The sequence below is a fragment of the Myotis davidii genome, unplaced genomic scaffold, assembly GCF_000327345.1.
Source record: "Myotis davidii unplaced genomic scaffold, ASM32734v1 scaffold86, whole genome shotgun sequence".
Lineage (NCBI taxonomy): Eukaryota > Metazoa > Chordata > Mammalia > Chiroptera > Vespertilionidae > Myotis > Myotis davidii.
The window spans coordinates 2700230-2714560 of NW_006298058.1; the positions used below are offsets into that span (position 1 = coordinate 2700230).

A 14331-nucleotide genomic window follows, 5' to 3' on the forward strand; every position below is an offset into this window, starting at 1 on the left:
TGTCGTCTAGTGCACTAAAATGTTCCAGGTTCGATTCCCAGGCAGGGCACATGCCTGAGTTGCAGGCTTGATCAGCGATGGATGGCATGGGGGAAGTTTGCATAGACTTAAATCCCTTCGTCAATTTTCAGATCAGCTTCCAATGTTTTGTGAAGGTGAAAAAAAGAATAAAATCATTCCCTCTGCTTCCTGCTACTGTAGTCCTTCTACTTTTAATACCCAGGAAAAGGTTACTTTTTTAAAAATGCCCAGCGGATTTTTGTTAATTGTCATTGAATTTATTGGGGTGATATTGGTTGATAAAAGCATACAGATTTCAAGTGTACAATTCTATAATACATCATCTGTATATTGTATTGTGGGTTCACCACCCATGTCAAGTCTTCTTCCATCACCATTTATTCCCCCTTTACCTTCTTCTACCTCCCCCGCTCCCCTTCCCCTCTGGTGATCACCATACTGTTGTCTGTGTTTGTGAGTTTGTTTGCTTTTCTTAATCTTTTCACTTTTTCACCCAGCTCCGCAACTCCCCTTCCCTCTGAAGGCTGTCAGTCTTTGTTCTCCATTTCTAGGAGTCTGCTTCTATTTTGCTCGATTGTTTATTTCGTCCCAGTGGAGTTTTTGTTGGGGATTTCAGTGTTAAGTATTGAAAAGCAATCACTAAGCTGAAAGAAAACATAGCTCAAGTTTATACAAATAGGTTGGAGATTGTGTCAGCCTGGAATCCAGTCTACGCCAGAGCTGTTCTGAGAATGCCTAGGGCCCCCTGCATTAAGTTGGGATTCTCTTCCTTCACTGCTCAGAGCTGTCCAGTGTCCACCTACTGGGCTCTGAGATGCCGGGCCTTTGTGAAACACTAACCTGCCTGCCCTCCCACCCCAGGTATCAGGTTCTCTGCTACAAGTGGAGCGAGCAGCCCCCCGTGAGCCCTGACACCTGCGCAGCCATTTTGGAAAAAGCTGGTCTCGATAACTGGGCCCTTGGAAAAACAAAAGTAAGGTTTTCATGTAATTTTCAAGACAAAAGTTAATAATTACATTGGATCTACTGAGAGTTATAACATTCTACGTTGATTGAAAATGTTAAAGCTTTTTATGTTACAGAATTTTAGCTTGAATATAGGAGAAGTAAACTGAGAAATTTATAAAGGTTTTCTTCAAGAAAAGTAAATACTTTGCTCTCAAAGTTTTCTTTTAAGGAATTCAAGAAAAAATTTATCTTGAAGACTTATCTAAAAAGAGGATGAAATTTATAGTGTATATACTTCAAATAGTGTTGAAAGCAGACGCATATATTTTCGATTTTATCACCACCAAATATAGCCAAGAAGCTGCGAAGAATCATAATGTTCTACGTAGCATTTTTTTCTACTTTCTTTAATTCTCAAATCTGCTATTATAAATTTGAAATTTATCCAGAGTGAAATATTCACCAATATTATTATGCATGCTCATGTATTAGATTTGAGAGCCTGTGAGATCTTAGCTTATTTAGTCCCTTAAAGAATGAAGTGGAAAAATCATAATCAATGTTGAATATGGAAGTAAGATAGGCGGCTGCTTGGAGAAAGGATGCTTTTGGGCTTTGCAGATATCCTCAGAGCATTACAAGATGGGTATAAGGAGATAAACAGCGTAGCAGGCCTTAAGGCACGCTGAACGTATCATTGGGGGAGGGTGGAGAAAAGAGTCAAGCTAAAGAAAAGAAGTGACCACTCCAGAAACACAGAAACATTGAACAGATTGTCAAACCTCAGAGGAAGAAGTTGTATGCATTTATGCATAATCCCTGGACACAGACAATAGGGTGGTGAGGGCCTGGGTAGGGGGCTGGGTTGGTCAGGGAGAGGTCAATGGAGGGAAAGGGAGACATATGTAATACTTTCAACAATGAAGAATTTAAATTTTAAAAACAGAATAATAACCACTGTCAGCCACACCACAGATGCAAACTGAAACAAACTTCCACGGTTGCAAAAGAAATTTGTATTAGTTGTGGGAGGTGTGGGAGAGAATTTTCACAAAGTTTAGATGAGAAGTAACAACTTAAGGAATTTGTTTCAATATTTATCTTAGACTGAGTCCTACATATTCATAATCTATATGGACTTTAGTATTTAGTAAGGGGAAATTCTGAGCACCAACAAAGTGTGTATTTTATTCACACCCTTTCAGATGCTCACAAAGACGAGTTTTTTTCAGGCTGAAATCTCATGATTCATGGTTTGAAACACACGCCTAACTCCAAATGGAGTTTTAACTTGTGAAAAGGACCTTCGCAGTTCCAGTTGTGCATGATATTTGAGTAGCATTTTAAAGCTATTTATATTTTTCCACTTCACCTTTTCCAACTCATTAAGATGGATAAAAGTATTCAATATAAAAACACTTTAATGCTGCTCAAAGAAAATGATGACCTTTTTAAACAGATTGAATTTTAAATGAATTGTCAACAGTGGAATGGACTAAATATGTTAACATCGAGAGTCCTTGTAGAAATTAAAACTAACTTCAATCAAATCGTGTAATGCTGAACTGTTTGCCTGTGAGGCCAAGCTTTCCAGTAATGGAATGCTGAGGGAATTTTAGAGTCAGGGTTACCAGGTGTCATGAGTCAGCTGTTAAATTTGCAATTAAGTGACTTTTTTAGTGGATTCAGTAAACTCTCTTTGAGGTGAATTTCATTAGAAACTGTTGCCATTAAAAGAAGTAAAAGATAAACAAACAAAAACAACACCATCTTATTTCCTGGGGGAGTTGAAAACATTTAGGTGAGAACATCTCCAGGCCTTCAGACTCCTCTGTTGCTGGAATTCATTTTGATTTTAAAATGATCAAAAGACATTCCTTTCTCCCTGGTGGCCACTGGGTCTGGTGAGAAGTTGTCAATCCTGCCTTCACTGACAACATCAGAGCCCTGGAGGGCCGCGCACCTCCTGACTCACCTCTGTATCCCCAGCAGATAAGTACAAATAGGTCTCAATCAGCATTTGATAAATGAGCAGCTACAATATAATTGCTTTCTGTCTTACAAAGAGATTTGTCATATTTTTACATTTGAGAAGTATAATTGCCTTTTTCTAAAAAAATAAAAGCATGAAAGTCATCTTTGCTCAGAGTATATGATGCTAAAACATTTGATACAAGAGCTCAACAATTCTCCACTTGTACCGGCTCCCCCAACAAGAACTAGTTACCTGTTGCAAATAAACAGCATGATTTTCAAACTGCGTTTCTTCTCAAAGAGAGGTTTTCTTCTGGCATATAAACACCTAGTGCGAGAGCAACATTCAGGCCAAAGAAGCTGAGTCAGTGCGCTCCAAAATCGAAAACGATTTAAAATTTAATCTGCCCTTCAAAGCATAGCACATGACTGTTTCACATCTGTGTGCCTGAGTTTTATTTGTATTTTATTTTAATTCTTTTAAGGTGTTTCTTAAATATTATCATGTGGAGCAGTTAAATTTAATGCGAAAGGAAGCCATTGACAAGCTTATTTTGATTCAAGCCTGTGTCAGAGGATTCTTGGGTTCAAGAAGGTACCAAAAAATACAGGAGAAAAGGAAAGAGAGCGCTATAATAATCCAGTCAGGTAATCACTCAGACCTTCTCACAAAATGGAATGTTATATGTAGGTATGGGCATGAAACAAAATTTTACATACAAACTTCCAATTCTTATGTAGCTTTCATGTTTAATTCCAGACTCTCTTACCCTGATACTTTCCCTATACCAGTGAAGGCGAACCTATGACACGCGTGTCAGAGGTGACATGCAAACTCATTTTTTGGTTGATTTTTCTTTGTTAAATGGCATTTAAGTATATAAAATAAATATCAAAAATATAAGTCTTTGTTTTACTATGGTTGCAAATATCAAAAAATTTCTATATGTGACACGGCACCAGAGTTAAGTTATGGCTTTTCAAAATGCTGATACACTGAGCTCAAAAGGTTCGCCATCACTGCCCTATACTGAATCTAAATCAGATTGTTTTAGTGATTGGCACTTTTAATATTTGAATAAATGTTTTGTTTTATATAAAATAATGTAATTATTGAATTTTCTGTCACGTAGTAACGAAACACAATTGACCTATTGTGCAAAACATGGCAAGTGATTGAATTAATTAGAGATCTCAATATCATATTCTTATAATCCGCTGGATGATAAGATTTGTCCAACTTTATTCCAAAGGTTACAATTGCCATAATTTTTGACAACTTAATTAAATCTCATTTCAAGTGGCGTTCGTTTCTTCCTATTAACTGTAGGAAAATAATATTTAGAACCATATTTCAAAAATTTTTAAAAATATATTTATAGACTTTGGATTTTGCTTTCAATTCATCTGTAAGAAACTAAACTTAGAACCTATTATGGCTTAATACAGTATCTTTACAAAAGTTTTGACTGGACACCCATAATAAAAAAATACATTTTACTCTGTAACCTGATGCATACACATACTGCAAGCAGTGCACTCTGACATTTTCTATTCTGTTTTATTTTATTTCATTTTTAGATGCTAGATTCATAGCCCATTAAATCCATTTTAGGGTCCACTATTGATTTGCAACCTGTGTTCTGAAGAACACTGACCTGACGGGCAGAACAGCTAACTCCCTTTCAGGAGATGCATGCTCCGGCCTAGTGCTGTGGACCACAAAAGCCCCTTGTCATCTCCTGGAATTTTAAGCCCTTAACTTCTCACCGGGACATCAAAATGCAAACACTATAGTTTGGGATCTAATTCTTTACCCACAATTCCAAAATGTATAAAATGCTAAAAAAAATATTTTTCATAATTCATTTGAAATAAAATATGACCTAATTTTTACAGTCCTTTCTCATCCCAGGTCACTTAAAAATAGTGTTGGGTTATGGAATGCTGCCCTGATATGGGGAGTGTTACAAAATATATGTTATTGCTTCTGCATTATCTTTCTGTAAAAAAAAAAAAAAAAAGACATGTTTAAATGTGATTTCTGAAAAATATCTGGTTTCAAGGATAATTGGCCAAAAGATCCAAAACATGTTTAGGTAATAGGGGCTTTCTCTCATGAATAGGTTAACATGGCATAAATACTGGTAAAGGGAATGTAATTATTAGCAGATTTTAAGCAAATAAGTACATTTTGTCTTTTTTATTAATTTCACTCATTTCTATAACTTTAGTGTCATCTTAGTTCTCTCCTTAATACAAAAGGTACTTTAGCCCTAACTGGTTTGGCTCAGTGGATAGAGCATCGGCCTGCAGACTCAAGGGTCCCAGATTTGATTCCAGTCAAGGGCATGTACCTGGGTTGCGGGCACATCCCCAGTAGGGGGCGTGCAAGAGGCAGCTGAATTGATGTTTCTCTTTCGATGTTTCTAACTCTCTATCCTTCTCCCTTCCTCTCTGTAAAAAGTCAATAAAATATATTTTTTTAAAAGGTACTTTAATTGTTTTCTTGCTGTAGCTTGACATCTAGAAGAGTCTTGTTAATGAGTCCCATATATTTTTATGAACCTGTTCTATTTGGAGCCTTTAATTTCATTTTCCTCTTTGACATTGATGGCCAAAAAAATATTTGTTCTACTCAAATAAAGGTCTTTTATTTGTTAGGATTAACACTACTCTGGGCCTTATATGTTTCAGCTGCAAGAGGACTTCTAGCCAGGAAGCAAAGAAAAGAAATCGTTAACACCAAAAACACAGCAGTAACAACCATTCAGACTCAGGATCAGGAATTTGACTACAAGAAAAACTTTGAAAATAAAAGGTATAGTAATGTCATTTATATACCACTTTGACACTGTAGAGTTTTCAAATCTGTAAAGTTCCCAGGTAAAGTTCATAGTCTTTCTTGTACCCAGCAGGTCCTAATACTGATGCATAAATGTCAGTGAGCACTCGTTCCCGCTTTCAAGTTTTTTATCCTCCAGGGGAGTTTGTTGGCATTTCACAGTGATGATCACACTTTCTTTCTTGAATTTTTTTCTTCCTGGGCTTCCGCCACACTGCTCTCTGTGTTTCTGCTCCAAATTCTGAGTGCCCTTTGCTAATTCTTCTCCTCTCCCCATACTTAAATCCTTCTCCACATCTAAATATTGTCCCTGGGCCCTCATTCATTTCCGTGGTTTAATAACCAACAGGCCATTGGTTTCTAAGTCATAATCTAATCTATAACGCCTAGCACCTTAGCCCTTTTTCCACCTGAACTTTCATACTTGTATTTCTAAGTGGATATTCACAGACCAACCTGAATTCATTTATACAGTTGGCTTTACTGATATGCTAAGCAGTGGGGACTCATAGATAAGTGACACAAAATCCTTATCCTCAAATTGCTCCCAGAGTGGTGGAAAAGAAATCTCTTGTCTGTCTGATAGTAGACATTCTAACTGGTGTGAGGTGGTATCTCATTGTGGTTTTGATTTGCATTTTTCCTGATTAATAACGTTGAGCACCTTTTTATACTCCTATTGACCATTTGTATGTCTTCTTTGAAAAAATATCTATTCGGGTCTTTGGCCATTTTTTAATTATGTTGTTTGGGGTTATTTTGCTATTGAGTTGTAATGAGTTCTTTATATATTGTGGGAATTAACCCCTTATCCTATCTAATAATAGAAAAACATGGTAATTAACTGTACCTTCGCTATCATCGCCATTGGCTGATCAGCTTGATATGCAAATTAACCGCCAACAAAGATGGCGGCTAATTTGCATACTGCAGGCAGGACGGGACACTGGGAACCACCATCCAGGCCCCCGTGTGCAACCCCAGGAACTGCTGGAAAGCCAGGCCGCAGGCAAGGCAGCGCCCCAGGACCCAGGAGCCATCTTGCCTGCGGCCCATGATCGTGATCGTGATCAGAAAGCCAGTCTGCAGCCAAGGCAGCCCCCTGGGACCTAGGAGCCCGTCGGCAGGGTCTGCAGGCAAAGCAGTGATCAAGCTATGAGAGGGAGAGTGGGGGACGGAAGGAGCTACAGGAGCAGCTCTGGCCAGAGACTGAAGACCCGGCCGGAGCAAGGAGCAAAAACTGAAGGCTCCAGCCACAGCGAAGACTGTGTCCAGAGCGAAGATGGAAGGCGGTGGCCAGAGTAAAGGTCTGAGTCCCAGGTGCCAGAGGAAAACTGGTGCTGGCAGCCAGGGGAAAGAAGGCCCATTGTACGAATCTTCGTAAAACGGGCCTCTAGTCCTATATATAATTTGAAAACATTTTCTCCCATTTGGCAGGTTGCCTTTTCATTTTATTGATAGTTTCCATTGCTGTGCAGAAGCTTTTTCACCCTTTTGGTGTATGGGATGATGCTCCAACTAACTGAGCTATCCAGCCAGTGTTTTTGTTTTTGTTTTCTTTTTTATGCTCAAATTGATCTTGTGAGGGTTTTGCCATTACACACACACACACACACACACACACGAGTTGTGGAGACAGTCTTATAGTCAAGTTAAGGAGAAATGATTTTGGAAGGATATTGGTAAAGTAATAAGTGTAAATGTTGGCTACCATATTATATGTTTACTAGAGGCCCAGTGCACAAAAATTTGTGCACTCGTAGGGGGAGGTCCCTCAGCCTGGCCTGTGCCCTCTCACAGTCTGGGACCCCTCGGGGGATGACCATCTGCTGGCTGAGGACTGCTCCCCAGGGGATTGAGCCTAAGCTGGTAATCAGACATCCCTCTGGCACCTCGGCAGCCCTCGGGGGATGTCCACGCAGACCTAAGCTGCAGTCAGACATCCTCAGCACTGCTGAGGAGGCAGGAGAGGCTCCCACCACCACCGCTGTACTGGCAGCCATCAGCCTGGCTTGTGGCTGAGCAGAGCTCCTCCATGTCGGAGCTCACTGACCAGCAGAGGGCAGCTCCTGCATTGAGCAACTGCCCCCTGGTGGTCAGTGTGTGTCATAGTGACCAGTCATTCCCAGTCTTTCTGCTGTTAGGGTCAGTTTGCATATTACCCTTTTGCTATATAGGATAGAGGCCTGGTGCATGGGTGGGGACCAGCTGGTTTGCCCTGAATGGTGTCCCAGATCAGGGTGGGGGTCCCGCTTGGGTGCCTGACCAGCCTGGGTGAGGGGCTGATGGCTGTTTTCAAGCTGCCCACACCGCCTTCAGGGAGGAGATCCCCACTGGGATGCCTGGCCAGCCTGGATGCGGCAGGCAAGGAACCTTGGCTTCCTTCATCACTGGAGCAACCAAGCTTCATGTTCACTTCAGCTGTGTGGCTGCCGGCCGCCATCTTGGTTGGCAGTTAATTTGCATATCACCCTGATTAGCCAATTGGAAGCGTAGTGGAGGTATGGTTAATTACCATGTTTGTCTATTATTAGATAGGATGAGCTGTCACAGGGACATTGCTTTTCCTTCCATTTCATAAGGTGTTTCCTGCGATCAGTAGACTTAGAGCTTATTTAAAATCAGCACATCAGTCTAGAGAACATACATGCACTGCCTACTGGTCTCAAATCTAGATACATTTTTCTCAAAATCTCCTAATTGCAGGTATTTTTGTTTGAAAAGGGCATATTTGAAGTAATTAATTGTCTAAGTTTTTGATGCCACCCTCATAAAGTGAAAATATGCTAGGATGTTTCTCACTCTAAGTTTAAACTGGTTTTGTGATTGTTTGAGTAGCCATTACAGTTATCATTAAAGAGAGCATTTTGAAAACCACTTGATTAATGTGACTTCATAGAGTTTTTATTTTGAGGGGGTTTTTTTTTGTCCCTTCTGCTCTTCTTCCAACATTATGTAGCATGGAGCTATTGACAAAAGCAGTAATAAGCTCTAGTTTAGTATCATGTAGTCAGATGCAATATGTTTTACCCCCAGGGAACTTTTTATGAAGAAACAGACAGAAAATGCAGTCCCTACTAATGAAAGAATCAGTCCAGCTCCAAATAACAAGACTTCTACTTTCAAAGCTGAAGAGGAAGCCACTCATGCTGTCGAAAGTAACAACAGGGGATATCATACCCCGAAGAAAATGAATAATGTGTATGGGGAAGAGGGTAAGCAAGAATTGTACCTGGTGGGGGACCCTTGGACAGAAGTAAGCCCCAGACAGAAGTATATGAAAGACCTGGAAGAGAACAACAAAATAAGCAAAGAGGAGAAGGAAGCTACTGTGATCCAGAATTACTACCAGAGCTACACAGAGGAAAGGAATTCTGAAGACTTAAAAGCAGGGAACCTAGAAAGGAAGGCCATCTCAGAAAGGCCAAGCTACCCAGGACTTTGGTTAGCCGAGAATGAAACTAAGCCGCCTTCTTTTAAACAACCTTTGCAACCTAGTCTTAGCCAGAGGTCAGTTTATAAAAATGCTGACAGCAAGGAGAAAGAAAAGAAGACATCTGTGGTCACCCAGAATGCACCCACATGCAGCCCACAGAGAAGCCGCCTGAGGCTAGGGGTGGCCAAAGAGAGTCAAGTTGAACCACCAACACGAGCCCAGGACGAAGAGGATAGAGCGGCAGTGTTCATTCAAAGCAAATACCGGGGTTACAGGAGAAGGCAGCAGTTGAGGAAGGACAGGAGGTCTTCTTTTAAAAATCAAAATATTGTTCCAACAATGACAGAAGTAGCAAGAAATACTCACAATTTGTGTCCCTACTCCACAAAACATGAAGAATCCTGTAATATCAACATGAGGAATGATAAAGACTCAAAAGCAGTGTCAGAAAAAGAAGCATGTGATTTGGCAATGTTTTCAAAACAGGTATGTAAATAAGCAGATTTATTTACTAGTACACATCTCTGGGAACTACACAAGAACTGAATTAAACACATAGCTCATTAATAACTGACATAATGTTTCATCTGTTTTTATGAGACTGCAAACCCTTTTAATATTAAATATCTCAAGGGTTGTGCTATTCAAATTGCCATCATGACTTTTGAAACAATTTGTTATGATGAAATAGTATAAAATATGATAGAAATCTTGTGTAGGAAGATTAGTTTAGTCATTGGTTTATACAACTTAAAAATTCTGGCATTTGTCCATGCATGTTTCTGTGTATCTGAGATCTTGCAGTATAGGGGTTTTTTGTGTGTTTTTTAAAAAGGTTTTCTAAAATTTTTAAAGCCTGTGCTTTTTGGCCTCAGATTTTGAGAAGACATAATCAGGTATCGAAATTCGATGTGCAGCCACACATGCAATGCAGCTCTAAATCTACATGTTACATCATGACAGTGAGGAACCTTAAGGAAAAACTAGCAAGAAAAACTCCCTCTTGGAGAATACGGCCTGCCATGAGTGGACATCTCTCAGCTGTTTCTAGAAGCGAGCAAGCCGCTATAGCAGCGGTTCTCAACCTGTGGGTCGTGACCCCTTTGGCGGTCGAACGACCCTTTCACAGGGGTCGCCTAAGACCATCCTGCATATCAGATATTTACATGATGATTCATAGCAGTAGCAACATTACAGTTATGAAGTAGCAACGAAAATAACTTTATGGTTGGGCCACAACATGAGGAACTGTATTTAAAGCGCCAGAAGGTTGAGAACCACTGCGCTATACGGCTCCTCCAAGGTGCACGTGGCACTCTGAAAAATGAGTGCTATGGAGAGATCACAGGGACTGGCTCCCGTAAATGCCATTTCCAGCTCCTGCGCTCACTAGACGTTTGGCCTTAAGAAATCACTGTGTGTATCAGCACCTTTATTTTCTTTTGGAAGATGAAGGGTTTTAACTAGATGACTTATAAAATGCATATTATAAATTAATATGAACTACCAGGGTAGTCACTGGTGTGTGGAATCATGGAAGAAGTATCATAATAGTCAAGTTCAAAGAAGGATCAGCTGATACTCCTAAACTGCTTTTTTTTGTCTAACGGTGGCTGAGCCCATGAGAAAGCACAGTAACGCCCTTGGACACCCTCTGAGGGTCAGAGGTGTGGCCCAGACATCTCCAACTTGTAGCTGGTAGTAGAGATATGCAATTGGTTAATTTACCTACCCCTCCCTGGTCTATTTTTTTTTAGCCTCTTTTCCCTTGGTGCATACATTTGTTCACACTAAAGACCAAACTCGGGGTTAGGACCCTAACCTGCTATGCAACCGAGACATTGAGGAGATGTAGAATGACCAGTCATCTACCAAGGGCAGGCTGGTATGCCCTGGGGTGCTCCCCAGGGACAGAGCTACAGGCAGAAAAGCAGGACCCCACATTCAGCCTCACAGGACAGCCGTGTTCACAGGAGAGACGGAGGCAGAGGGGCCCGGGTGAGAGGAGAGGAGTCAGGAGACAGTACCCTGAAGTCAGGCTGAGGAGACTGTAAAGGAAAGGAGATCAGTCGGTCAGCAGGGGGTTCCTCCAGCTCAAAGCTGACAGGCAGTCCCAATAGAATGGTAAGGACAGAAGCCCGGTCTTAGGAACCCCAGGATAGAACACTGCGTGTGGCATGACATGGTTGGCAGTTTTGAATGGAAAATGTGAAATAGGCAGGTTGCACGGGGAGTGGGGTCTGTCAAGGGAGGTCTTCATCAGCCCTTGTTACAGGGTCAGGGTGGGTCCTGAAGAAGCCATTCATGAGAGGCCCGGGGACCGCTAGCCAGGAATTTATTAGACCCCAGTGTACCTGGGAACGCTCTGAATTCTTTTCCTTGATTTAATCTGACACATGGCCTTCTTTTTAGATATCAAAGTTATCTGAAGAATATTTCATTCTGCAGAAAAAACTGAATGAAATGATTTTGTCACAGCAACTGAAGCCTCTCTATCTGGGTGTCTATCCTCATAAGCCAATTAATAGACGAGTCCCTCCTCAGCAGTACTTCTCAGGTAAACGTCAGTCGCTAGATCTCCCTGCAGGGAAGGCAATGCCCGATACTGTCCTGTGCTTGCTTCTGAGTTCCCCACATTTACTCGATGGCAGATTTGAGGTGACTGTGTTCGAACAGTCTTGGGGAGAACCTTTTCCTTCTGCTTCTAATAAGCAGAATGTTCTTTCTCTGGCTTCATTCTCCTCCTCTTTCTTGTGTTTTCTTCTTCCCTTTATATATAACTAGAACTTGGCAGATGACACCAGAGGGAATAAAAGGGGATGGAGTTGGGGGGAATGGGCAGCGTACGGGCTTGATAAGAGGGAGCCAACAAGTAAAATGTATCTGTTCCTCCTGCCAGTGTCTGCCACTTTGAGGAGAGTGTGAAAGTGCCAATCTCTGTAGATATACAAACCCAGATGCATTATTCAATTTTCTTCTAAGCAACCTAAATCACATTCGGCCCCCTTTCTACTAAACTGGAGGGGAATTCAGATCAGTGATTATTAGGCTGCCCGCTCCCCAAAGATGTGCAAAGGCCTTTGAGCCTTATACTCTGCCCCCTCCCCCCAGGGTGAGGATCAGGGTGAGCCTGTGGTGACTAGTCCTTTGCCCACACAGTCACTGTTGGGGCTCCAATTTGCTAGCTGGCCTGATGATCCCTTCAAGCTGGGAGGCTCTACCGCTCCCATTCGTGCAAGGGGCACCCGGTAACTGGCGAGTTAGTATATCACCTCCCCCAGGGGCAGCCCCTGTGGCTCTGCTGACCTCTCCCTGAGAGAATCTACACTTATCCTCCCTCACTCATTCTCCCTTTCATGGAGGCCCTCCACTCTCTCACTACCTGCCTGGCCCTGGTAACCACTATTCTCCTCTGCTTCTATGTGTTTGATTTTTATAGATGCTACATATAAGTGAGATCATGTAGTTGTTTTCTTTCTGTGCCTGGCTTATTTCACTTACCATAATGTCCTCCAGGTTTATCCTTCTTTCCCATAGCTAAATAGTACTTCATAGTGTGTGTGTGTGTGTGTGTGTGTGTGTGTGTGTTCATCTGTTGACGGACACTGAGGTTTCCATAATTTGGCTACTGTAAATAATGTTGCAATGAACATGGAAATACAAGTATGCTTTCCTTTCCTTTAGATATGTACACAGAAGAGGGATTGCTGGTAGTTCTATTTTTAGTTTCCTAAACAACCTCCACGTGTTTAGTGGCTGCTCCAATTTACATTCCCTCCAACAGTGTACAAGAGTTGTCTTTTCTCTACATCCCACCAGCATTTTTTCTCATCTTTTTGATATTAGATCCTAACAGATGTGAGGTGATTCATTGTGATCTATACTAATAAAAGGGTAATATGCTAATTAGACTGGTCATCTTCCGGACATCCTCCCGGATGTCCTTCCGGACAAAGCCACAGTGGCGGGGCCGAGGCAGAGGTGGTTAGGGGCCATCAGGTCAGCAGGGGAGAGCAGTTAGGGGGATTAAGCTGGCAGGAGAGAGCAGTTAGGGCGATCAAGCCAGCAGGGGAGAGCAGTTAGGGCCATCAGGCCAGCAGGAGAGAGAAGTTAGGGGGATCAGGCTGGCATGGAAGAGCAGTTAGGGCGGTTAGGGGGATCAGGCAGCAGGGGAGAGCAGTTAGGGGGACCAGGCACGCAGGGGAGAATATAGAAAAGGCTAATATGCAAAGTGTCCCCTCAGGAGTTCGACCAGACCAGGAATTTGATCATGCGCTATGCATGATGACCACCAGGGGGCAGTGTGGAATGAAGGAAAGCCCCAGCCAGCAGCCGGCAGCTGGGGAAGGGAGGCCCCAGCCGGTAGCTGGAATGAAGGCCCTGGCCAGCATCTGGAAGTGCCTGATCAGCCATGATCACTGGCCAGGCTTAGGGAACCCACCGTGCACAGATTTCATGCACAAGGCCTCTAGTTTTGATATAATTCCCCTAGTGATAAGTGATATTGAGTCTTTTTATATAATGTTGGCCATTTGTATGAATCAGGTCATTTGACAATTTTAAATCAGGTTGCTTGTTTTCTGTTATTGAATTGTTCAAGTTCCTTATATATTTTGGATATTAACCTTTATCTGACATATGGTTTACAATATTTTCTCCCATTCAGTAGGTTACTTTTTAATGTTGTTGATGGTTTTCTCTAGTGTGCAGAAGCTCTGTAGTTTGATATAGTCCTACTTGTTGGTTTTTTCTTTTGTTGCCTGAACTTTTGAGTCATACCCAAAAAATTAGTACCTCAGAAGCCATGGGAAGAGGCTCTTAAGATATTGTACAGAATGATGCTGATGGAGCAAGACAAAGGGAACTTAACATATCCATTGACTTGCCGAAGTATTAACAATTACTTACTAAATTCCTGAGTTTTGTAAAATATTAGAATAGATATTAATTGAAAAGAGGGACAGATACAAATAATTACGATGCTGTTTTTGTGGAAATTCACCCCCAATATGTGCTAGACTTAATCATTGGATATAGTCTATATTCATATATTTTACTGACCTATGCAAATGCTTTTTTAATTCTTGAGTAGTTTATAAAATGTTAT

General features: G+C 41.5%; 1 protein-coding gene across 1 annotated transcript in view; it reads left to right on the forward strand.

The window, feature by feature from the left end:
- MYO3A (myosin IIIA) overlaps positions 1-14331 on the forward strand; it is a 212238-nt gene that overhangs the window by 158648 nt on the left and 39259 nt on the right. The window contains exons 25-29 of the mRNA XM_006773822.2: positions 883-994; positions 3429-3591; positions 5641-5764; positions 8825-9710; positions 11637-11781. Of these exons, the coding sequence (XP_006773885.1) occupies positions 883-994; positions 3429-3591; positions 5641-5764; positions 8825-9710; positions 11637-11781 (1430 nt within the window). The remainder of the gene's footprint in view (positions 1-882; positions 995-3428; positions 3592-5640; positions 5765-8824; positions 9711-11636; positions 11782-14331) is intronic.